The sequence below is a fragment of the Cygnus olor genome, chromosome 13, assembly GCF_009769625.2.
Source record: "Cygnus olor isolate bCygOlo1 chromosome 13, bCygOlo1.pri.v2, whole genome shotgun sequence".
NCBI lineage: Eukaryota > Metazoa > Chordata > Aves > Anseriformes > Anatidae > Cygnus > Cygnus olor.
Genome location: NC_049181.1, coordinates 6,747,527 through 6,764,793, shown reverse-complemented (window position 1 = coordinate 6,764,793; position 17,267 = coordinate 6,747,527). Strand labels below are relative to the sequence as shown.

The following is a 17,267-nucleotide window of genomic DNA, read 5'->3' as shown; positions in this document are numbered from 1 at the left end:
ACTGTGCAACCCCAGCTCCTGGCGAGCCGCAGCCCCAGCGGCAGGGAGCTAAGCCGCGCACTGGAGACAAACTGCAGACACTGACATTGGGATGGAAATGAGTGCTGCTGGGAGCTGTGCACGCCAGCCAGATCCCACGCTGCAGGGCGAGGTGGGGCGCTCCCAGTCCCGTTCTTTGCTCTGATCTTCCCACTGGTTACACTAAAAGGAGAGGGCGAAACCTCTCGCTGCCTCAGCTGCCACCAGACGGTTACATCAGTGAGGAGCTGCCCATCTCCTGCTCAGCTGGCAAAAAATTACCTCTTTGTGGCATGCCTGGAGCGTGCTGCGTGAGACCCACCTTCCACAGCCATGCTACGTGACAAGTGGCATGGCTACAAAAACAAATGGTCACCCTGGGCTTGAAACCTTGTCCATCAGGGACACGCAAACAGCTTTGTCTCTGCTTTTGGAAACAGGATAATAAACTCAAACAGAAGTGACTGCATTTGTATTTTATTTAAACAGCATGTATTTCCCTTGGAAATTTCAGGAAATGTTTTATGAGCACCTTATAAGGACATTTTAGAAGATGTTTTTAATATGGACACTTATCTTAACACACGCAGATATGTTCTAGAAGCTCATCTTTTTCTTAGATTAACCCTAGCATTTTTGTCATTCATTTTGTCACTTCTGTCTCAAAGTGTGAGAGCTATGTCATTGTCACTGTAACACATCGTGCAAAAGAACAAAACTAAGAGCCAAAAATCTTAAAAAATCATGGAAGTGGCAATGCGTCAGTGCAATTTGGCAAAAAGTTAATGGCAGAAGCAATAGCTTGAACCATTCCAGCAACAATGTCTTGGGTTCTTGTCTCCATACTGAGATCTACGTCCTGTTGTTGCAGGACATGGGGCACAAGGATTAGTTTAGTAGTTTTCTTCATTACTGTTTTATTACCAGTAAAGGTAACTGGGAACTTGACCTGCCATTAATCTGATAGACAAACTCACAGTAAAAACTAAGAGCGTACAGGAAGGACAGAAATGCATGGCAAGATGCAGCTCAGGGAATTAAATGACCAATTCCACAAACATCCTGGCAACATTAAAGGAAAATTCGTGCAAAGGAAAAAAAGGGGGAGAGGGGTGTCTGAATTCAGTATGCAGACAGCATTCTTATTGCCCTAGTTCCCAAACACATTTGTGATATTAATCACACGAAGCAAACATTATTAAAAAAGCCTATTTTGTATCTGCCGTTAAGGGAAAGTTAATAAAGATTTAAGAGGACATCTTTAAGTAGCAGCTTCAGAAGGAGCCTAGGGGAGTTGACCATCCAATTCCCCTATAAATCCATTAAGTGTCTAACTCCACCTGATTCCTTTGTAAATCTTATCAAGGAAAGGTAATTGCTCCAGGGGTTACTTTCAGCTACGCAATGCTCATTGCCTTATAGGAAATGTTTAGCATGGTCAGAAGGATCAGTGGATCCCCAAAGCCCGAGCACCCAGCGCTGAGCCCCAGTACGTACAGTCCTGAAGATGACCCACTCGCTGTGGCAGTATTCCAGGGTGCCTCCGAACTCCGGGGTCAGCTGCTGTTCATCAATGTATGTCAGCAGATCGCTAACCGAGCTCAGCATAACCACCTACAAACAAAGCAACATTGTGAGTTGGCTGATCACTTCCACCTAGGCAATACACATAGCAAGCTTAGAAATATTTTATGTATGTACAAATTGGGTTTGCTCTATATATTGTTCTACAGCATAGCTTTCTTCTTACGCTTATGGCTTAACGCAGCTTTTGTTTTACACATTTGCCCATTTTTGTAAGCAAACCCTGATCTCCCAGGTGCTTTCTTCCTTAAATGAAAAGTACAGCGAGATGCTGCAGTATCTAACCGCCCATAAGAGCTGAAAGCAGAAGAAATGCAGGTTTTTGCAAGAGATTACCAGTAATCTGGAAAAATACACAAACTTTACTATCATGAAGCACTGGCCAACTTCACCTAAAAACATAGTTTTTAATATGAGTTTCTGTGCATCTTGATCTTTCCTGTGATAAGTCATGAATTTTCAAAACTGTGGAAGTGACAATCATTCTAGACTGAAAAACGCACAGTTTGTAAAAATTGTATTATTTCCTAAAGGAAAACATTTGTTTGCTTTTTGGGTTTGTAACTGTGTTAGCCTTATATTCCATAAAAGTACTTTTCTTTCCTTAGTTATTCTTACTATGTCCATTAATCAAGGTGGCTTTAGAAGTCTTGGAAACTTTGACTTCAGAACATAAAACCATTTCAGTTGCTATTTTAGACACAAATAGCAACACAAAGCTGGTATGGTGTTTACACTGAGATGAAAATGATGGTTACGGGTGGAATTCATAGCAAAAGCTTCTCTGGATGTGTGTCTTGACATTTCAGACAACAAAAAAATTTCTGAGCACGCCTTTATCCTTTACAGAGGCATGTACCCTCTTTGAGGCGTGAGGATGGGCTGATAAGCCCACCACCTACTACCACTGACGTGCTCTGCGGCAAACAACAAACCGTGCACAAGTAAACTGAAAAATGCTACAGGAGAGATTTGGTAGTAGTAGACATTACTGGCAGAGATGCTCCAGTTACTCTTCAAGTCAGTGCCTGCAGAGCTGGCCCAAGGCACACAGGCAGCCACCAATCACACACAGGCAAAACGCCTCTGCATACTCATACCGGTAACTTGAGCAGAAAATCCTCCTGACTAAACCGAAATCCAATGTCAGTGAAGGTGCGCTGGAAAAAACCCGTAGGACGAAGAACCATCACTAAGTGCAGGTTCCCCGGGAACGACGCCTGCAAGAAAACAGAGATGACATTCAACCTGGGCATTCAGCATGTCCAACAACTGCTTTCAAACACCTTTAAAAGATGAGAAATTATTCAAACCTTAGCGTTTTTTTTTCTGTTTGCCCCTGACAGCCTTTTCTGATTCTTGTCTACACTAGGTTGGACTACGTGTTTCCTAAGACAGGTGTAACATGACGTCTACTGATGTCGGGCCAGCTCAAGAGTTTGCCTGCTGGGCTGCAATCCCACTGCATGTCAGCAATGCTTCTGCAGGCTCACAGCTATGTATTTTCAAAATGAGAGGGAGACACTTAAGTGGTTTAGAGATACAGGATTTCATTGCAGGAGATCTATGCAGTCCCACTTCCCTTTGGAACAAGCAAGTGATCGGCCATGCACCTCGAAGGGCTGCTGATAATACACTCCAAAACTACATATTGCAGTCAGGACTATAACTTAGGGAGTGAAATTATGACTTAGAAGAGAACAGAGGTCTGAAATTTCAAGGGGAATGACAGACAAATGGGGAATGCAAAATTTATTTCCAAACTCACTAATCACCCCATAGCTGCACCAAGCATGCTGTGCTTGTCCCTGCTCATTATCAGGCACCATTTAATTTGTGGTAAGATTTCAGAATTTCCTGTCTATGTTGCTAGCAACTTTTTCAAGCATACGGTTGGCAGGTGCATTTTTAAATAGATCTGTGAAAAGGGTGCTTGAGAATGAAAAAGAATTTTTAAGAAACTAGGAGTCATATCATTAAATAATGGATAAGCACATGATGCGAAGAGCTGAGTTAATTACGATGTACAATTTTCTCTGAGATCCAGCCAGGCCAGGTTAGATTTCTCAATATGTTCCTCCTCATTTATTTTTTCATTCAAATTTAAGATCACTAAAGCTGTCAGACCCACACATATTACGGTGCAAACGTAATCCATTGGCCACTAAATAATATCAGAGTTCTCGCCCTGTATGTTCATATGAAAAGTTTTCCTTGAGCAGATAAACACCTAAATCTCATGCAAGGGCACTCTAAGCCCCCCCCCCCCACTACACAAGTGCAACGTGTGCATGCCAAGAGCAAGACCATATAGGCAATTCCCCATCTCCTGCTCTCCAACAGCAAGACCCTGTTGTACATCACGTTCTCCCTCCCAAAGTCCCTACATGCCAGATGTGGTAGCAGTGCCTACACCAAGGGCAAGAGTACTGCACATATTTAGATATTTTGCACTGCAGGACACTTACTCTATGCCTTCAAAACAAGGATTGTTCCCATAAACATGCATTAGTGTGTTCAAAAAGGCCACGATTTACAGTTGAGATCTGATATCCATGAATTGCACTATAACTCACTCACTATGTTTTCTTTTGTAGGAAAGGTCAGGTTGTGGATCGCCCACAACTCTACTTAGAAACAGTGACTTTTAGGATCAAATAAGCCACTTACATTCAATACATTGATCTGCAGCTATTTTGAGTAGGAGCAGAAAAACCATAAATGAATGAATGTGAATGAAGCACCAAATTATTACCCTTTGGAAGTCAACAAGAACTGTGCCAGGGACAAAGACTTGGCATTAGAATCAAGAGTAAACCATTAAATACCGAAGAAGTCTGTGCTGGCTCCAGGCCCTGGGTGCTGTACCCCCGCCACACAGCACTCGCTGAGCACACAGCGTTTCTGAAATGGCTGCCAGCCCCCTCTGAGCAGTGATGGTTGCAGCACAGGAAACCTGAGCAACCTGTGCTCACCCCTGTCAAGCCTGCAGATGGCCTAAGGTCTGAACGTGGCCAGCCCGTTGCAGCTTGGAGACAGGTCTCGTCTAAGGAAGTGTGGCTGAGAGGCTGCAGGAGATGCGGGTTCAGCTCCCTGCGTCAGTGCCTATTTCATTACCTCTGAAGGGAAGATCAGCTCTGCTGCAAGACCACCACAGACAGGCCCCACTAGAGAGGACACAGCTCTGTCTGAGGAGGGCCACACCTCTGAGACCCTGCTCAGCTTGGGATTTTTAAACCTGAGCTTCCCATATTACTAGGGAGAAAATCATACCCAGGCTACTGGATATCCCTTGGATATGTCCAAGGACCTGGACTGGTTCCTCACGTTGAGATTGAGAAAAATCTCCATCTGGGATGCAGAAAACCTTCATTGAGGAAAGCACCACCAGAACTGGCACAGCCTTGTAAACGTTTTGAATGGACTGAAAATTTACAGCATGAATATTTCACTGGAAAGTTTCTGGCAAGCTCAACACTTATCCTCCAGTGTGTCCCTGAGAAGCTGGCTGCCTCTCCCACCCCGCTGCGCTGGCTGCCCGCTGGTCCCAGTCAATGCTGCTATTGCTCTGTCCAGGTCTGTGGCTGGCCTGGCTGGTCCTTGACACTCTTCTTGCTCCAGCACATCCCCTGGCACAAGGAAGTCCCAGGAAGAGGCTTGTCAACCTGTGTTTGTGGCAACAACATCCCTGCAGAGCTGCGAGGATATCGTGGCATTCCTTCCCTTCTGCCCTCATGTCCCGGTTTTCTGCATTTTGCAGCCTGGTGATTTCCCAACGGGCATTCCTCTCCAGACAAGACAACAGCAGTAGCCACCAACAAAATTTCAAAGATATCACCAAGGAGCCGCCAGGAGCTGCAAACCCTGAAAGACTGGACATTTCTGGTCCATGACAGGCCCTGACATTAATTGCCCAAACTGATTTGAGCCAAAGCTTTGTGAGGCCAGCGGTCTTATAGTGCTTTAAAGGAGCCTGGAGGATGTAATTTTAGGTCCTTCTGTATGGTCATCAGTCCCTCATAGGTGAACCCAACGGTGAAGCCCCACACCGTCTGAGGACAGTCACTGTTTCTAGCTCAGGAACACAAAAGGCCGTTCAGGCCTCTAACTTTAGGCTCCTAGCTTATTGAACTGTCAGGAATATCTCTGAGAACAACAACCAGCCACAGATGCATCCTCCCTTGGCCTCATCTCCTTATCCCCCAGGATGACCAGTCCCCTTCAGCCCTGCTTGGCACTTCACGCAGAGATGGGCCTGGTTTGCCCTCCCTCCCTCGCCTTCTCTCACACACACCCTCCGTGTGCTGGGCAGACTCCTGGGAAGAAGGGTCTGGCTCTCCAAACCGTGGTTCCCTATGGGAAGCTGCAGAGTTTGAACTTCTCATACATGCCCTTGGGTAGGAAACCCACAGCTTCAGGAAGGTGGACCGGTGACCAGGAGGCAAGCAGAGCCACCTGCCGAAACTACCCTGCAACAGGCATAGGGCACTGAACACCCTTCTGAGAGCAAAGGTGCCTTTGGACGCCTTTGGCTGCAGGACTGCAGGATGCCAGCACGTTGCGTACAACATACAAGAAGGGCCCATAACCTGACACTCACGTCCTTCTGTCATCCCCGCTACAGGGGCAAATTCTGCCCCAACATGACTTTATGCCCCGTGCATGCACAGCTGTATCCCTTTTGCTGCTTGATACGCTTCGCCTCTGAGGTAGCTGCGTTTCCAGGACAGGTTACTTGATTTCCATTTAGTTTAGAAAGCACCTGGGGAATTTTTAGCTGATCTTATACATGTAAGTCCTGACCTTGATTTTATAAGTAGCTAAAAAACAAGAAATAGAGCTTTGAAAATCATACCTAATGCATTTCCAGCATGGAAAAAACAAACAAGCAAAAATATAATCTTGCTGAAAGACAGCTAGCAATTAACCCATGTCCTGTGCCCTCTTGCAGACTTAAGAGAAAGGATGAAAAGTTAAAAATATGGATACTCAGACAGACCAGTAATGCCCTGGATAGCATTCCTGAAGGGACTATATATTTTTAATCACTACTACAATTCCAGTTCATCTAAGGAATGAAGTCTAGAGCAGTTACCTGCAAACTGAGCTCTAATAATACTGAAGTTAATGCTGGGGGGAGGAAAAAAAAAAACAAAAAACAAACAATTTTCCCCATAATATACCGAAGAAAGAAAAGACAAAAGGGTCCTTAACATTGCATTGTTTCATCTTATTTTTTATAACACTATAAAGAATCTCGTGCATGATAAACTACCTAAAAGAACCCTCTAAACCCTTTGCCCTCTGGCATTCCTCTGCAGCATATTAGGGAAGACAGAAAACTATCGGCACGATTCCACTAAATCAGGCACTTGGCAACATTTCACTGCTATTAATTCACTGACCAAAGAACATGTTCAGAAAATTCCTTCTGTCCTGAGGATGCAGATGCGCGTGCCTTACGGCCCCAGCTCAGCAACTCGTTTAAATGCATGCTCAACTACAGCCACATTGACAACCCTGCTGCAATCAAGGTAGACGAACTGGGCTAATACAGCACAAGAAAGGGCACACACTGAGAGCATCGCAGTTGTTAACTCCTTAGTGAATACCTCTTCTTAACATAGCCAGTGCGATTTTTCCTAATTTTAGGAATTTGGTTTGCAGCGAATATTCTTCTTTGCAGTTCCCATGGCTACGCGTGAGGCTGGAAATCAATAGGCCTACAGAAAAAGTAGCATCTCTAAGTTTGGTCCCGAGCAACGGAAATTGACGCCAGCGGTCCTTACGGGGATGCTCAAGTTCATGACTTTCTCCCGTCCCTCGAGGGCAACGTCCCACAACAAAACGCCAGGTATAGCTGATTTGAGCTCTCCCCTCCCCGAGAGCCAGAAGGAAAACCCCACGGCCTTCGGCCGCCTTCGTTTCAGCTGGCTGCATAATTAACCCCCAGAGCCGCCGGCGCGCCAGCCCGAGCAGGGCCCCTCCCGGCGCAGGGCCCCCCCCGTGCAGCCCGCCCGGCGGGCAGACCCCTCGCCGCGGCTCCTCGCCGCCCTCGCAGCACTGCGGGACCGCGGCGCACGCGGCCCGGAGCCCGCTGCCCTCCGAGGCTCCCCCCGAGGCTCCCCGCCCGGGCCTCCCCCGCCGGCCGCCCGCTTCCCTGCCGCAGCGCGGCGCCGGGCGGAGCCTTACCGCAGTCCTGCGGGCCCTCCGCACGCCCCGCGCGGGGCTCGCCTCGGCCATGGCCCCGGGCCCGCCGCGGAGCAGCGGGAGCAGCGGGCGGGGTGCCCCCCCCCCCCCCGGCAGCGCTGCGGAGGCTCCCTCAAGGCGCTCCCGCAGCCCCGGCCCCCCGCGGGCTGGCAGCGGGCAGGCGGCAGGCAGCGGGCAGCGGGCAGGCAGCGGGCCGGCCCGGCAGCCCCCGGCTGGCAGCCCCCGGCTGGCAGCCCCGCTCCGCGCCGCTCCGCTCCCCAGCGCCGGCTTCGATTTAAGGTGGAGTGCCAAAAATCAGCCGCTCTGCGGGGCCGGCTCCTTTCCGCCAGGGCTGAGCCTGAGCACTGAGTCTACAGCTAGTCGCTTTTTTTTTTTTTCCCTTCCCTCTTTTCCCCCCTTTTTCCCCTTTATTTTTTCTTATTCCCCCTTTTTTCCCCTTTTCCCCCCATTTCTCTTCCCTTCCCCCCTTTTTTCTTCCCTTTTTCCCATCCCTTTTATTTTTTATTCCCCATTTTTCCCCCCATTTTTCTTCCCTTTCCCCTTTTTTCTCCCCTTTTCCCCCTCCCTTTTTTTTTCTTCCCTCCCCCCCCCCCCTTTTTTCCCCCTGCTTTGATCTGCAATGTGCATGCTAAAGTTGTTCAGTATTCTGTGTGTGAAGGAAAGCCCATGGCAAAAGCCAAAGCTTGACCCTGGCACTGGGGTCTCGCTTGCCAAAGCAACAGTACAAGCACGAGCCTGTTTTGCCCATGTTGTTAGTACAGCTCTGAGAGGGACCAGCACCATACACAAGGAGTTAAACAAAAATCTGTGTTCTGATTTTAAAAAAAGAAAAATCTGGATCAGATGCAGGACTGCAGAGCTGCCATTGCATTTTCTTACACTGAAAAAATAGGGCACTGTATTCCAAATGCAGCTTATTTGCACTTCTCTATTCTAAACTTATACAAAGATCAGAAAAAAAGAACAGATTTTTCTATTGCAGGATGGGTTATGATTTACAATTGGAAATAAATCAAGGTCTAAACTTTTGTGTTACGAAGGCAAGTCCAGCAGAAGACCTCCTGCAGACGAGGACAGCCTTCTAGGGCTGGACCCTCTACGTTTTAAGGCAAGATTCCCAAGTCTTAAGATTCAGTGGGCACATTTCCTGCTTCTCATTCCCCTTTGTACAGAGCTCCCCCACATTATTTACACGGACAGCCCTGATACTACAGACAAAGTCACTTCCCTATGTGGACACAGGTACACAAACAGGGTGTGTGCTCAAAGGTCACACAATTATTATATTTTCTTATTAAACACAAAAGGAATGACATTTCTGTAGAAGCTACAAATTAGGACAGACAGGATTTTTCATATTTGAAACTTCCAAACTATGCAAAGCACCTACATCATCCTTAAAGGAAGCTCTTAGTACTAATACTGGTTCAAACACTGGCAGCAGAACTGAATTTTGATGATCCCTTTAAAGAACTCCTTTTCAAATGCTGCTTTTTCTCTAATGGTTACCATACGTGGAAATTCACTTTGTAAAGTTGAGGGAAAAAAAAATCAGTGCCCCAAATATTGACAGCAGTATTTTATGCACCCTGCAAAAAGGCAATAGGTAATCCTCTCTTCCTTCCACTGGATGCCTATGAGCATTGCCTATGGCAAAATGCCTATGGCAAAATGCCATTACAGCTCACACATCTTTAATGCCAAGTTCAGCCGGACCAATACCAAATTCTTAACTTAGGAGGAGATCTAACTCTACCAGATCTAAGCAGAATCAGGTAAGAGCCCTCTTTCTCAGTACATATTGTTGACTTTAATTCTCTGTCAGATGGATCAATGCATGTAGCTGTTCAATAGTTACAGGAAGAAACAAAGGCAATAACAATACACCCACAAAATTTTCATCAACTTACCCACATGGCATGGTCCGGGTGGAAAAGCCTTTATCAGTTAGTTCCTATATACTCGTGCACCCATAACAGTGACTTTCCTACACATGCATACACTACTGTAATACCACGCTGTAGTTTCTGAAGACACAATGCATTGTTGAGTTGTAAAAACCTTACTTTTGAGTTATGCTCAGACTCTAATGATGTAAATAAACACTTGTAAAAGATATTTAAAAAACATGAATGCATACATACATTTTAAGACAGATTTTTTTTCCACCCATGCCCACAAACAAATGATTGTGAAGCCTGTTTTAAGAATCTAACACTTTCAGTCACCGACAATTAGGTAAAATATAGTCACACTAATAAACAGTGTCTAGAAAGAACATATATGAAGCCAAATTCTCCACCCATCAAAATGGCACAAAACACATTTGGACCGCTAAGAGGAAGTACAAAAACAAGCAAATGAATCAGTTAATGCTCAAACAGCCCATTTACGCATTCAAATGAGGCACAGAGCCATGACTGAATTAATTTTAGGGCCATAAAGCAGAATACCACCTAGAGAGAAAGCATGAGCATCATTGTTCCTGATTCCTGATGTTTTCTGAAAGTGATATGTAACGGGAACGATGACTTAGTACACTAAAAGAAACTATCATTAAAGAGGACTTACTGCTATTTTTTGGAGAGTCATTTTGACGGATGTCCACGTGTCCAATCTTCTATCCAGGATTAGGATAAATTTGGTGTCAGGCTCATGTTGACTATGAAATAAGAAAACACCAAGCAGCCAGATAACATTTTGAGGGAATGTGACTCTGTTCCCTGCCCTTCCTCCCTCCCACCCGCCCAAATAACCAAAAAAAAAAAAAAAAAAGAACAAAGAAAGCAAAGCCTATTCTGACACTTCTGCAGTTGTCAAATCCATTTGGAAGTATTTCCTAGAGCAGACTCCAGCAAGAAATTTGGGAAGCCCATCTCGTGGTTAGCCCAGGGCTAAGCATCACCTCTGACACGGACAACGCTATTGGCGCTCCGGTGGGAGCTGCAGGAGTGCCAGGCGACCAGCCGCCCAGGATACACGTCCCTGCCCTCACCGCTGAGCTCCTCTCTCCGAGGGAGCTTGCTACCCACCTGCCTGGGTTACAGCAACCAAGCGAAGCCCCCTGGTTTGTTTTGGCAGGCGACAGCACCCCCAGGGAAGGGCTGTGCCAGCCTGGATGGAGACAGGGAGTTGATGGTGAAACAGCCCTTCGGGGTGTCACTGGCACCCACTGAGCCCTGGTTCATTTTGCAAGTGCAGGCTTCGTGACACCCCTTTTGACATCCAAATTCTCCAAGTCGATTTGAAATCCCCGGTCTTGCTAAGCAAGCAAGCAGCCCTAGGGATCTGCATCCTGGCAGGTTACCTAATGCGCAGGAGTCAGTAACTCAAATACACCCTGCCTCTAACTCAAATACGGCCTCATCGGGCTATCTGGTTACAACTCCAACAACAGACACACAAAGGACAGCCAGAGCTGCAAACTGGAGTCGTGTTGTACGCAGGTAAAGGCACACCACCTTGTAACCAAGCCCTCTGATGTGAGTGTATTTACAGGACGCTTAGGCCATATTTACAATATTTATTTGGCAGATGCTGAAACAGGATAGCTGTGTCCCATGCCACCCCACTGGGGCACCTCAGTGCCGCAGAGAAGCTCCGGTACCCGTGCTCTTCCCGAGAGCTCTGCTGGCTGCTGGCACCGGGCACGACCCCACGCAAGCAGTCTGCCACAAGCACTGGCTTCAGCAGCCCTGGAGTTTGGCAAGTGCAAACACGAGGGATTACTCACAAGTATCACATGGCAGACAACACTTGGCAACTCCAGTGCAGAGAAAAGACACTTACAGCCAGTGCAGGAGTATTCATTCAGTGCACATCTTACTACTCTATCCACACCTTTTACAAATACATTTGAAAAAAATTAGCCGTGGTGCTGACAGTAACAATGAAAAAATCCTTTTTGGCCCACAACAGCAATTAGCTGAAATACGAAGAGGCATCCAGCTCCCAACCTGTCCGACAAATACACCTTATGGATCTGTAATGCCATACTCAAAGAGCAAAGGTTTCGTGCCTATTTATGTACTGTCATTGAGGCATACCAGAAAAGAGCAGAGAAAATGAAAACTGTTTTACACGTGGGTCATACACAAAACTTCTGAATATAATAAAATCTGAGGTGAACTTACACATTGTCATCTGGAATCGGGCACAACTTTTCAGCCTAAGCCTTTTTCAGTCAAAACAGTTTTGGCAGCATTAGAAGATTCTGCACATTTATGTCAGCTCTGTGACTTGCCAGCAAACCCCAATCAAGAGTTTAACAACAGTGGCGGTGGGAGAGGGGGGTCAAAATGATCTTTTTATATGAGGATCATTTTGATAATGAGGATAAAACTGCTCGATTTTTCAACATACCCTAAAACTTTACAAGGTAGGTCTCTGTCCAAGGAGAATTAAGTTCCCAACTCCCCATGATATTACACAACAGGCTGCAATTGAGAAAAATACAGCATTTACACACTGCTGTCATTATAATAAATCCCAAAGAAAAACCCAGAACCCAAGCAATTTAGAAAGGGCAGCCAGATCGTAATGTGTTGTCAGTTTGTAAAAGTACGCCTAAGCGCGTTATTTACTCAGGACAAGGTTACATTCAGAGAGTAGCCTCTCTGCAATTTAATTTACTTTTATTGGTTCCCTTACAGTCACAAAAAGAAAGTTCCAAGCTGTACAAAAACCTTGAAATCTACTATGGGAAATTTTTAATTTATTTTGGGGGAAGTGGAACTAGTCTATGCCTACTTGCAATCAGGCCTTGTAGGTTTATCAGATTTCCAGTCCCGCAATGTACCTTTTAGACTGACAATAAAAATAAATCAATGCGTTCTCACAATTGCTTGCAGGGGGCAAGTTCATTTGCATCTGGCAGCAGAAAGATGGAGACAGATAACTGGATCAAGACTTAGTTCTCTCCAGGTGCTTCTTGTCACTTTTTTCCTTACCCCTAATTTTGTACATGGTGCAGGACTCACCAGACTAAAAATAAAGACTTGTGATGTTTTGCAGGAGGACTTGAAATCGGATCGCTGACTCTGCAGCTGTGAGCTTTTTCACAGGGCCGGGAGGCTGCTGGTGAGATCGGAGTATTCCCCAGGACTCGCAGCAGGATACTTCGACTGAATTATCGCTGTTTCATTACTCTGTGTCACCAGCTGGGGCTGTAAATCACTTTACTCCAATGTGATGATGTAAAATAGGCAAAGTTTATCTAAATACCTAAAAAACTGTAGAGTTGAGATCCCCGTTAGGGTCTCCCTTCTGCAAAGATCAGGGTCTGCCACTCTCCTGCACCTCTCCTTCCAGCACGCCGCCCTGCAGTGCTATTCAACAAAGCCCACCCGAGTGCCAGCGGGCAGCCCCGCGGCACGCAGCCCACCACAAGCACTTTGACTGGGGTGCAGGGGTCATGAATGTGGGGACACCCTACTTATTCTTCTGTGCAGCTCTTCCATACAACCACGTCCTGCAGTATGGTTCCCAGGAATCCCAAAGTAAAATTAGCTTGACTACAAGACTCAGCTTCCTCCTGGCTCTATCATTAACGTGCTCACCTTGCTGAGTGAATAGCTTACAGCAGCCATCTCCTGTACCTACAGTCGTCTCCAGGAGAAAAGGACTTTGTGAAATTCAGGTCCCCAGAATACTATGGACCTAGCATTCCATGTGATTCCCTCAGACCAGTGTCAGCAGGACAACTCGCAGTCCTTGCTACTGATTGCATAGGAAAGGCAGTGTGTGTGGTTTTGATAAACCCATGCCGGTCCATAGGTATGCATCAGGGAGGTGTCAGTGCATCTACAGCTGACTCTGACATGCACATCAAGCATCTCCCTCCTTTAGGGAACTTCTGGCCCAAAACCTGAGCCCCAGTGCCATGCTGCGATGCTGCTGTGAGACAATCACCCGGGGCAGCAGAGCTGACACGTGCCTTGTAGCCCTTTCAACATCACTGCTGTGACGCTTCTCCTTGCTCCCTGACACCACCGCCTTTCAGACTCCAAAGTGTTAAAACGCACACAGTGTTCAGACGGTCAGGCATCGAAGCAGGCTGCTATGGTGGTAGAGGACCACAGAAGCACGATTAAAGTGGTTTTGCAAATAACATGCTGAGCATGTTTGAATCACCAGCAAGCTTGCAGCTCTCATTAGTTTCTTGATTGAGTTTGACCTATTACAGGGACAGCAAGACTGCTAATCATGCTAATGCCGGGCTGTTTACAGTCACACGGAATAAAAAGCCCTGAAGAAACCAAGCAGGGCTGAGAAGCACGCACACATGGACATGGGCAACCTGCACAGCAAGAAGGTGAGCTGCTGCCAAAGTGTGTAGAGGGGAGAGACCTCTCTGGCCTGCACGCACCACCATGTGCATGCAAGCCACGAGCTTGACCCAGGAGCCGACAGAATTTCATAGTTGGTCAAAAAAGAGGATGGAGGAACCGGGCGCTCTTTTTATTCCTGCAGAGGTGGCAAAATATGGTACTTCTTCCAAGGCAGCTGCTGATGGAAAGCTCCCATCTAGCTGCTGTCAACCTGTTCTCCCTGAAAGAAGGAATTTGCCAAAATAGGCATTATTCAAGGAAATTAAACATTCCAGGTAACTGAGTCACCAGACTCAGCAGCAAGAAATGGGAGGGCCATTAATCTAAGTATACAGCCCTGCATGTGGTACAGACAGATTGCCAGCTGCTTAACCCTGAGATACAGGAGCATAATGGAGCTGCAGCACGCTGCTGAGCGATCGTGTATAATTGGGACCCCAAATGGTTTTGTTCCTGTAATTATTCTCTTCCTCTGGTTACATTTCTCTTTTTCCACAGTAATGACTCTCTATTTGTAGACGTCAAAATATTACTCTGCAGAGACCTGGCGTATTTAAGTGATGACACATGTCAAAGCTTAGGGAAAGCTTGCTGCTAATTAGAAACTTAATAAACTGAATTTATGATACATGCAGGCTGAAAAGTAATAGGGATGATGTCCGTTTTGACTCTGCAGATACTGACACATTAAATACCACACCTGGACACTTCAAGAACTTGCAATTAATTGCTTGTCTTCTCCCTTGCTCTGGGAGCTGAAGACATCCCTTGCCCTCACGTGCGGTGTTGCACTGAAGATCCCATGCCCGACCCTGGTCGGACTGACACTGCCCATCATGGGTGAGAGCGAGAAGGGAGCCACATACCTTGGGACTGACGTTAGGTACGTTAAGACTTTAGTTACAGTCTCCTCGGGCACGTCGTTGAACCGAGAGTTGTCGGGGAAGGTGATAATCCAAGCCTTATCCTTCCCTCGGCCACCTGGAATGAAGACAAGAATGCTTCTTTGGATGTGTTTTCTAGGAGGGCAGCAGCAACACCCAGGTGCATAATTCAGGTCAAAAACCACCCCAGCAGCCATTAGCCTGTCCTTTTTACAGAGGCTTTTTACACCACCAGAAAAGCCAAAATAGGTCAGATTCTGGCACTGATTTCAAGCACAACACACATACACAGGTGGCAGAAGCAAAACTATCTGGTAGCAGATATTTCCTTTATTTACTGAGCATACTTTACACGAGAAAGAAAAGAAGTCCCAAGGAAAATCCAAACAAGCTATTCTTGAACTTACACATTTCATAGCAAAATGATTGTTAATGCGTTGAGTGTTCTGAAGGTAAGAATATTTTACAGCATGGCTTGAGAGAGAAATTTAATATGCTCTTTCAAACCACCCCAATGTTTTATTAACAACATTTCTAGTGGCAATGGAGACTACTTGATGGATAACATCCCGTATGCAGTATCGTTTTGCCAAACAGTTCATCTGGAGTATTTAATTACCACACAGAGAGAGAACATGGAAAAGTTCATCGTACACACCAGAAAGAAAAGCAAACTGTTTCATCAAATCATCACTGATGTCCTTTGCACAGATGGGTATTGCAGTTTCTGGAAGAAAAAAAAAAAGTAAAGCAGCAGTCAAAAAGGAAGCAAAACTCCAAAGCAAACACATTTAGCAATGTGTTAACTCAACGGTGGGACTCAAACCCAACGCACCTTCCCTGAACTATCTGTGAAAGATAAGTAACAAAGAACATATAGCTCTCCAGTATTGCTATTGACTCCAACAGGGCAAATGCCCTACGTCATTAGTAAATGTGTTCTATCAGGTGTACTCAGGGAGAACTGCTGGGGAGCTTGAGCCTTCTCCCCTCACCAGTGTATATCCAATACAATTTTTATATTTTGCAGTTACGAATTTTGCCCCCATTTTGCAAACTCCTTCAGTGCTTTCCAGCCTTGGCAGTATAATGGGCTGAGGTTTCTGCTGGGAACAGCAACAGCCAGGACTGCTGCACTGCGAACAAATTTGGGTTTTCGGATTGTCTTTAACTCTGAGTAAATAAGCTTCTGAAATCAGCCCGGCTGTTTTCAGCTGGCCTGGGGCCACACGCACTGGAAAGGCTGTTGTTCTTATGCTCACTATTAGATTTCTTTTTAATTAAATAATGGGAGAGGCTGTTTTAATACCATATTTAGCACACTGTTACCATTTCAGTGGCAATGATGCACATCAGAACAATATATATAATTTTACCTTTCACTGGGAGAAGCAAACATAAAGCAGACTCACTAAACACAATGGGAGCTTATAGCTGGTGGACATTATTCTAGATTATCTATAAATGGCATGAAAGCTAAAAATTAAACATCCTTGTTCCTGCAAATAGATGTTTTGAAACACATCTATACAGATTAAGGTCATTTTGCTTTCTGATAATTACATTTTAAACACCGATTGTTTTACGGAGTCAGTCCTAGGGAGCAATCTGTTGGCTGTTCTAAATCACACAGGCGAATACTTCAGAACACTTCACCGTAATCAATATTTATTCTATTTTACTTTTTCCCAAAAGCTTTCTGGTCACTTACACTTTATCTAAGGATTTTTCAAGCATTTTGTTAGCCGCACCATGACGGCCCCCAAGTGCACGGTACTCTGCCTTCTGCCATCCACACCAGCCACCTGCTGCTCTCCTTTTATGTGTGCACTGTTATTTCTTCTCTTGTAGATAACAATATTATTGCTGTTCATTAAGGACTGGCATTCGCAGCAACGTTCTTGATTTTAACAGGCCTCAGAACTGGTCTTGGTAAGGAAGAAGCTTGTTCAGCAAGGACACTTCAAATAGTTCTCCCTTAACTAACTGCCTCACCTAACTGGAGGAAAAACAGGGGTGATGACTTTCTTCTGTATTTGTTCATTTGTTTTCCATGTCAAAACCTTCTAACTGATAAAAATCACATGAATAAGTTAATAAGCTCCAACACACGGAATATATAATAATAAACATGTCGGTCTTTGAAAACAGAAGACAAAAGCCCCAAGGCTGTGCACACACGTTTGTCCTCACAACATCAAGGAGGAGTGGGGCTGTTCAGCAGCAACGTGTACACTTCCAG

The 17,267-nt window shown here is 45.8% G+C and overlaps 1 protein-coding gene across 6 annotated transcripts in view; it reads right to left on the bottom strand.

Annotated features, from left to right (window-relative positions):
• MCF2 (MCF.2 cell line derived transforming sequence) overlaps positions 1–17,267 on the bottom strand; it is a 58,479-nt gene that overhangs the window by 30,606 nt on the left and 10,606 nt on the right. For 4 of the 6 annotated variants that reach the window (XM_040571856.1, XM_040571857.1, XM_040571860.1 and 1 more), the window contains 5 exons: positions 15,684–15,752; positions 15,008–15,122; positions 10,384–10,474; positions 2,703–2,822; positions 1,516–1,632 (listed from right to left, as the gene is read on the bottom strand). In XM_040571856.1, coding sequence (XP_040427790.1) covers positions 1,516–1,632; positions 2,703–2,822; positions 10,384–10,474; positions 15,008–15,122; positions 15,684–15,752 — 512 coding nt within the window. Of the gene's footprint in view, positions 1–1,515; positions 1,633–2,702; positions 2,823–7,794; positions 7,929–10,383; positions 10,475–12,174; positions 12,249–15,007; positions 15,123–15,683; positions 15,753–17,267 lie in introns of those variants that run through there. The other 2 variants (XM_040571862.1, XM_040571861.1) reach the window with 2 other exon arrangements.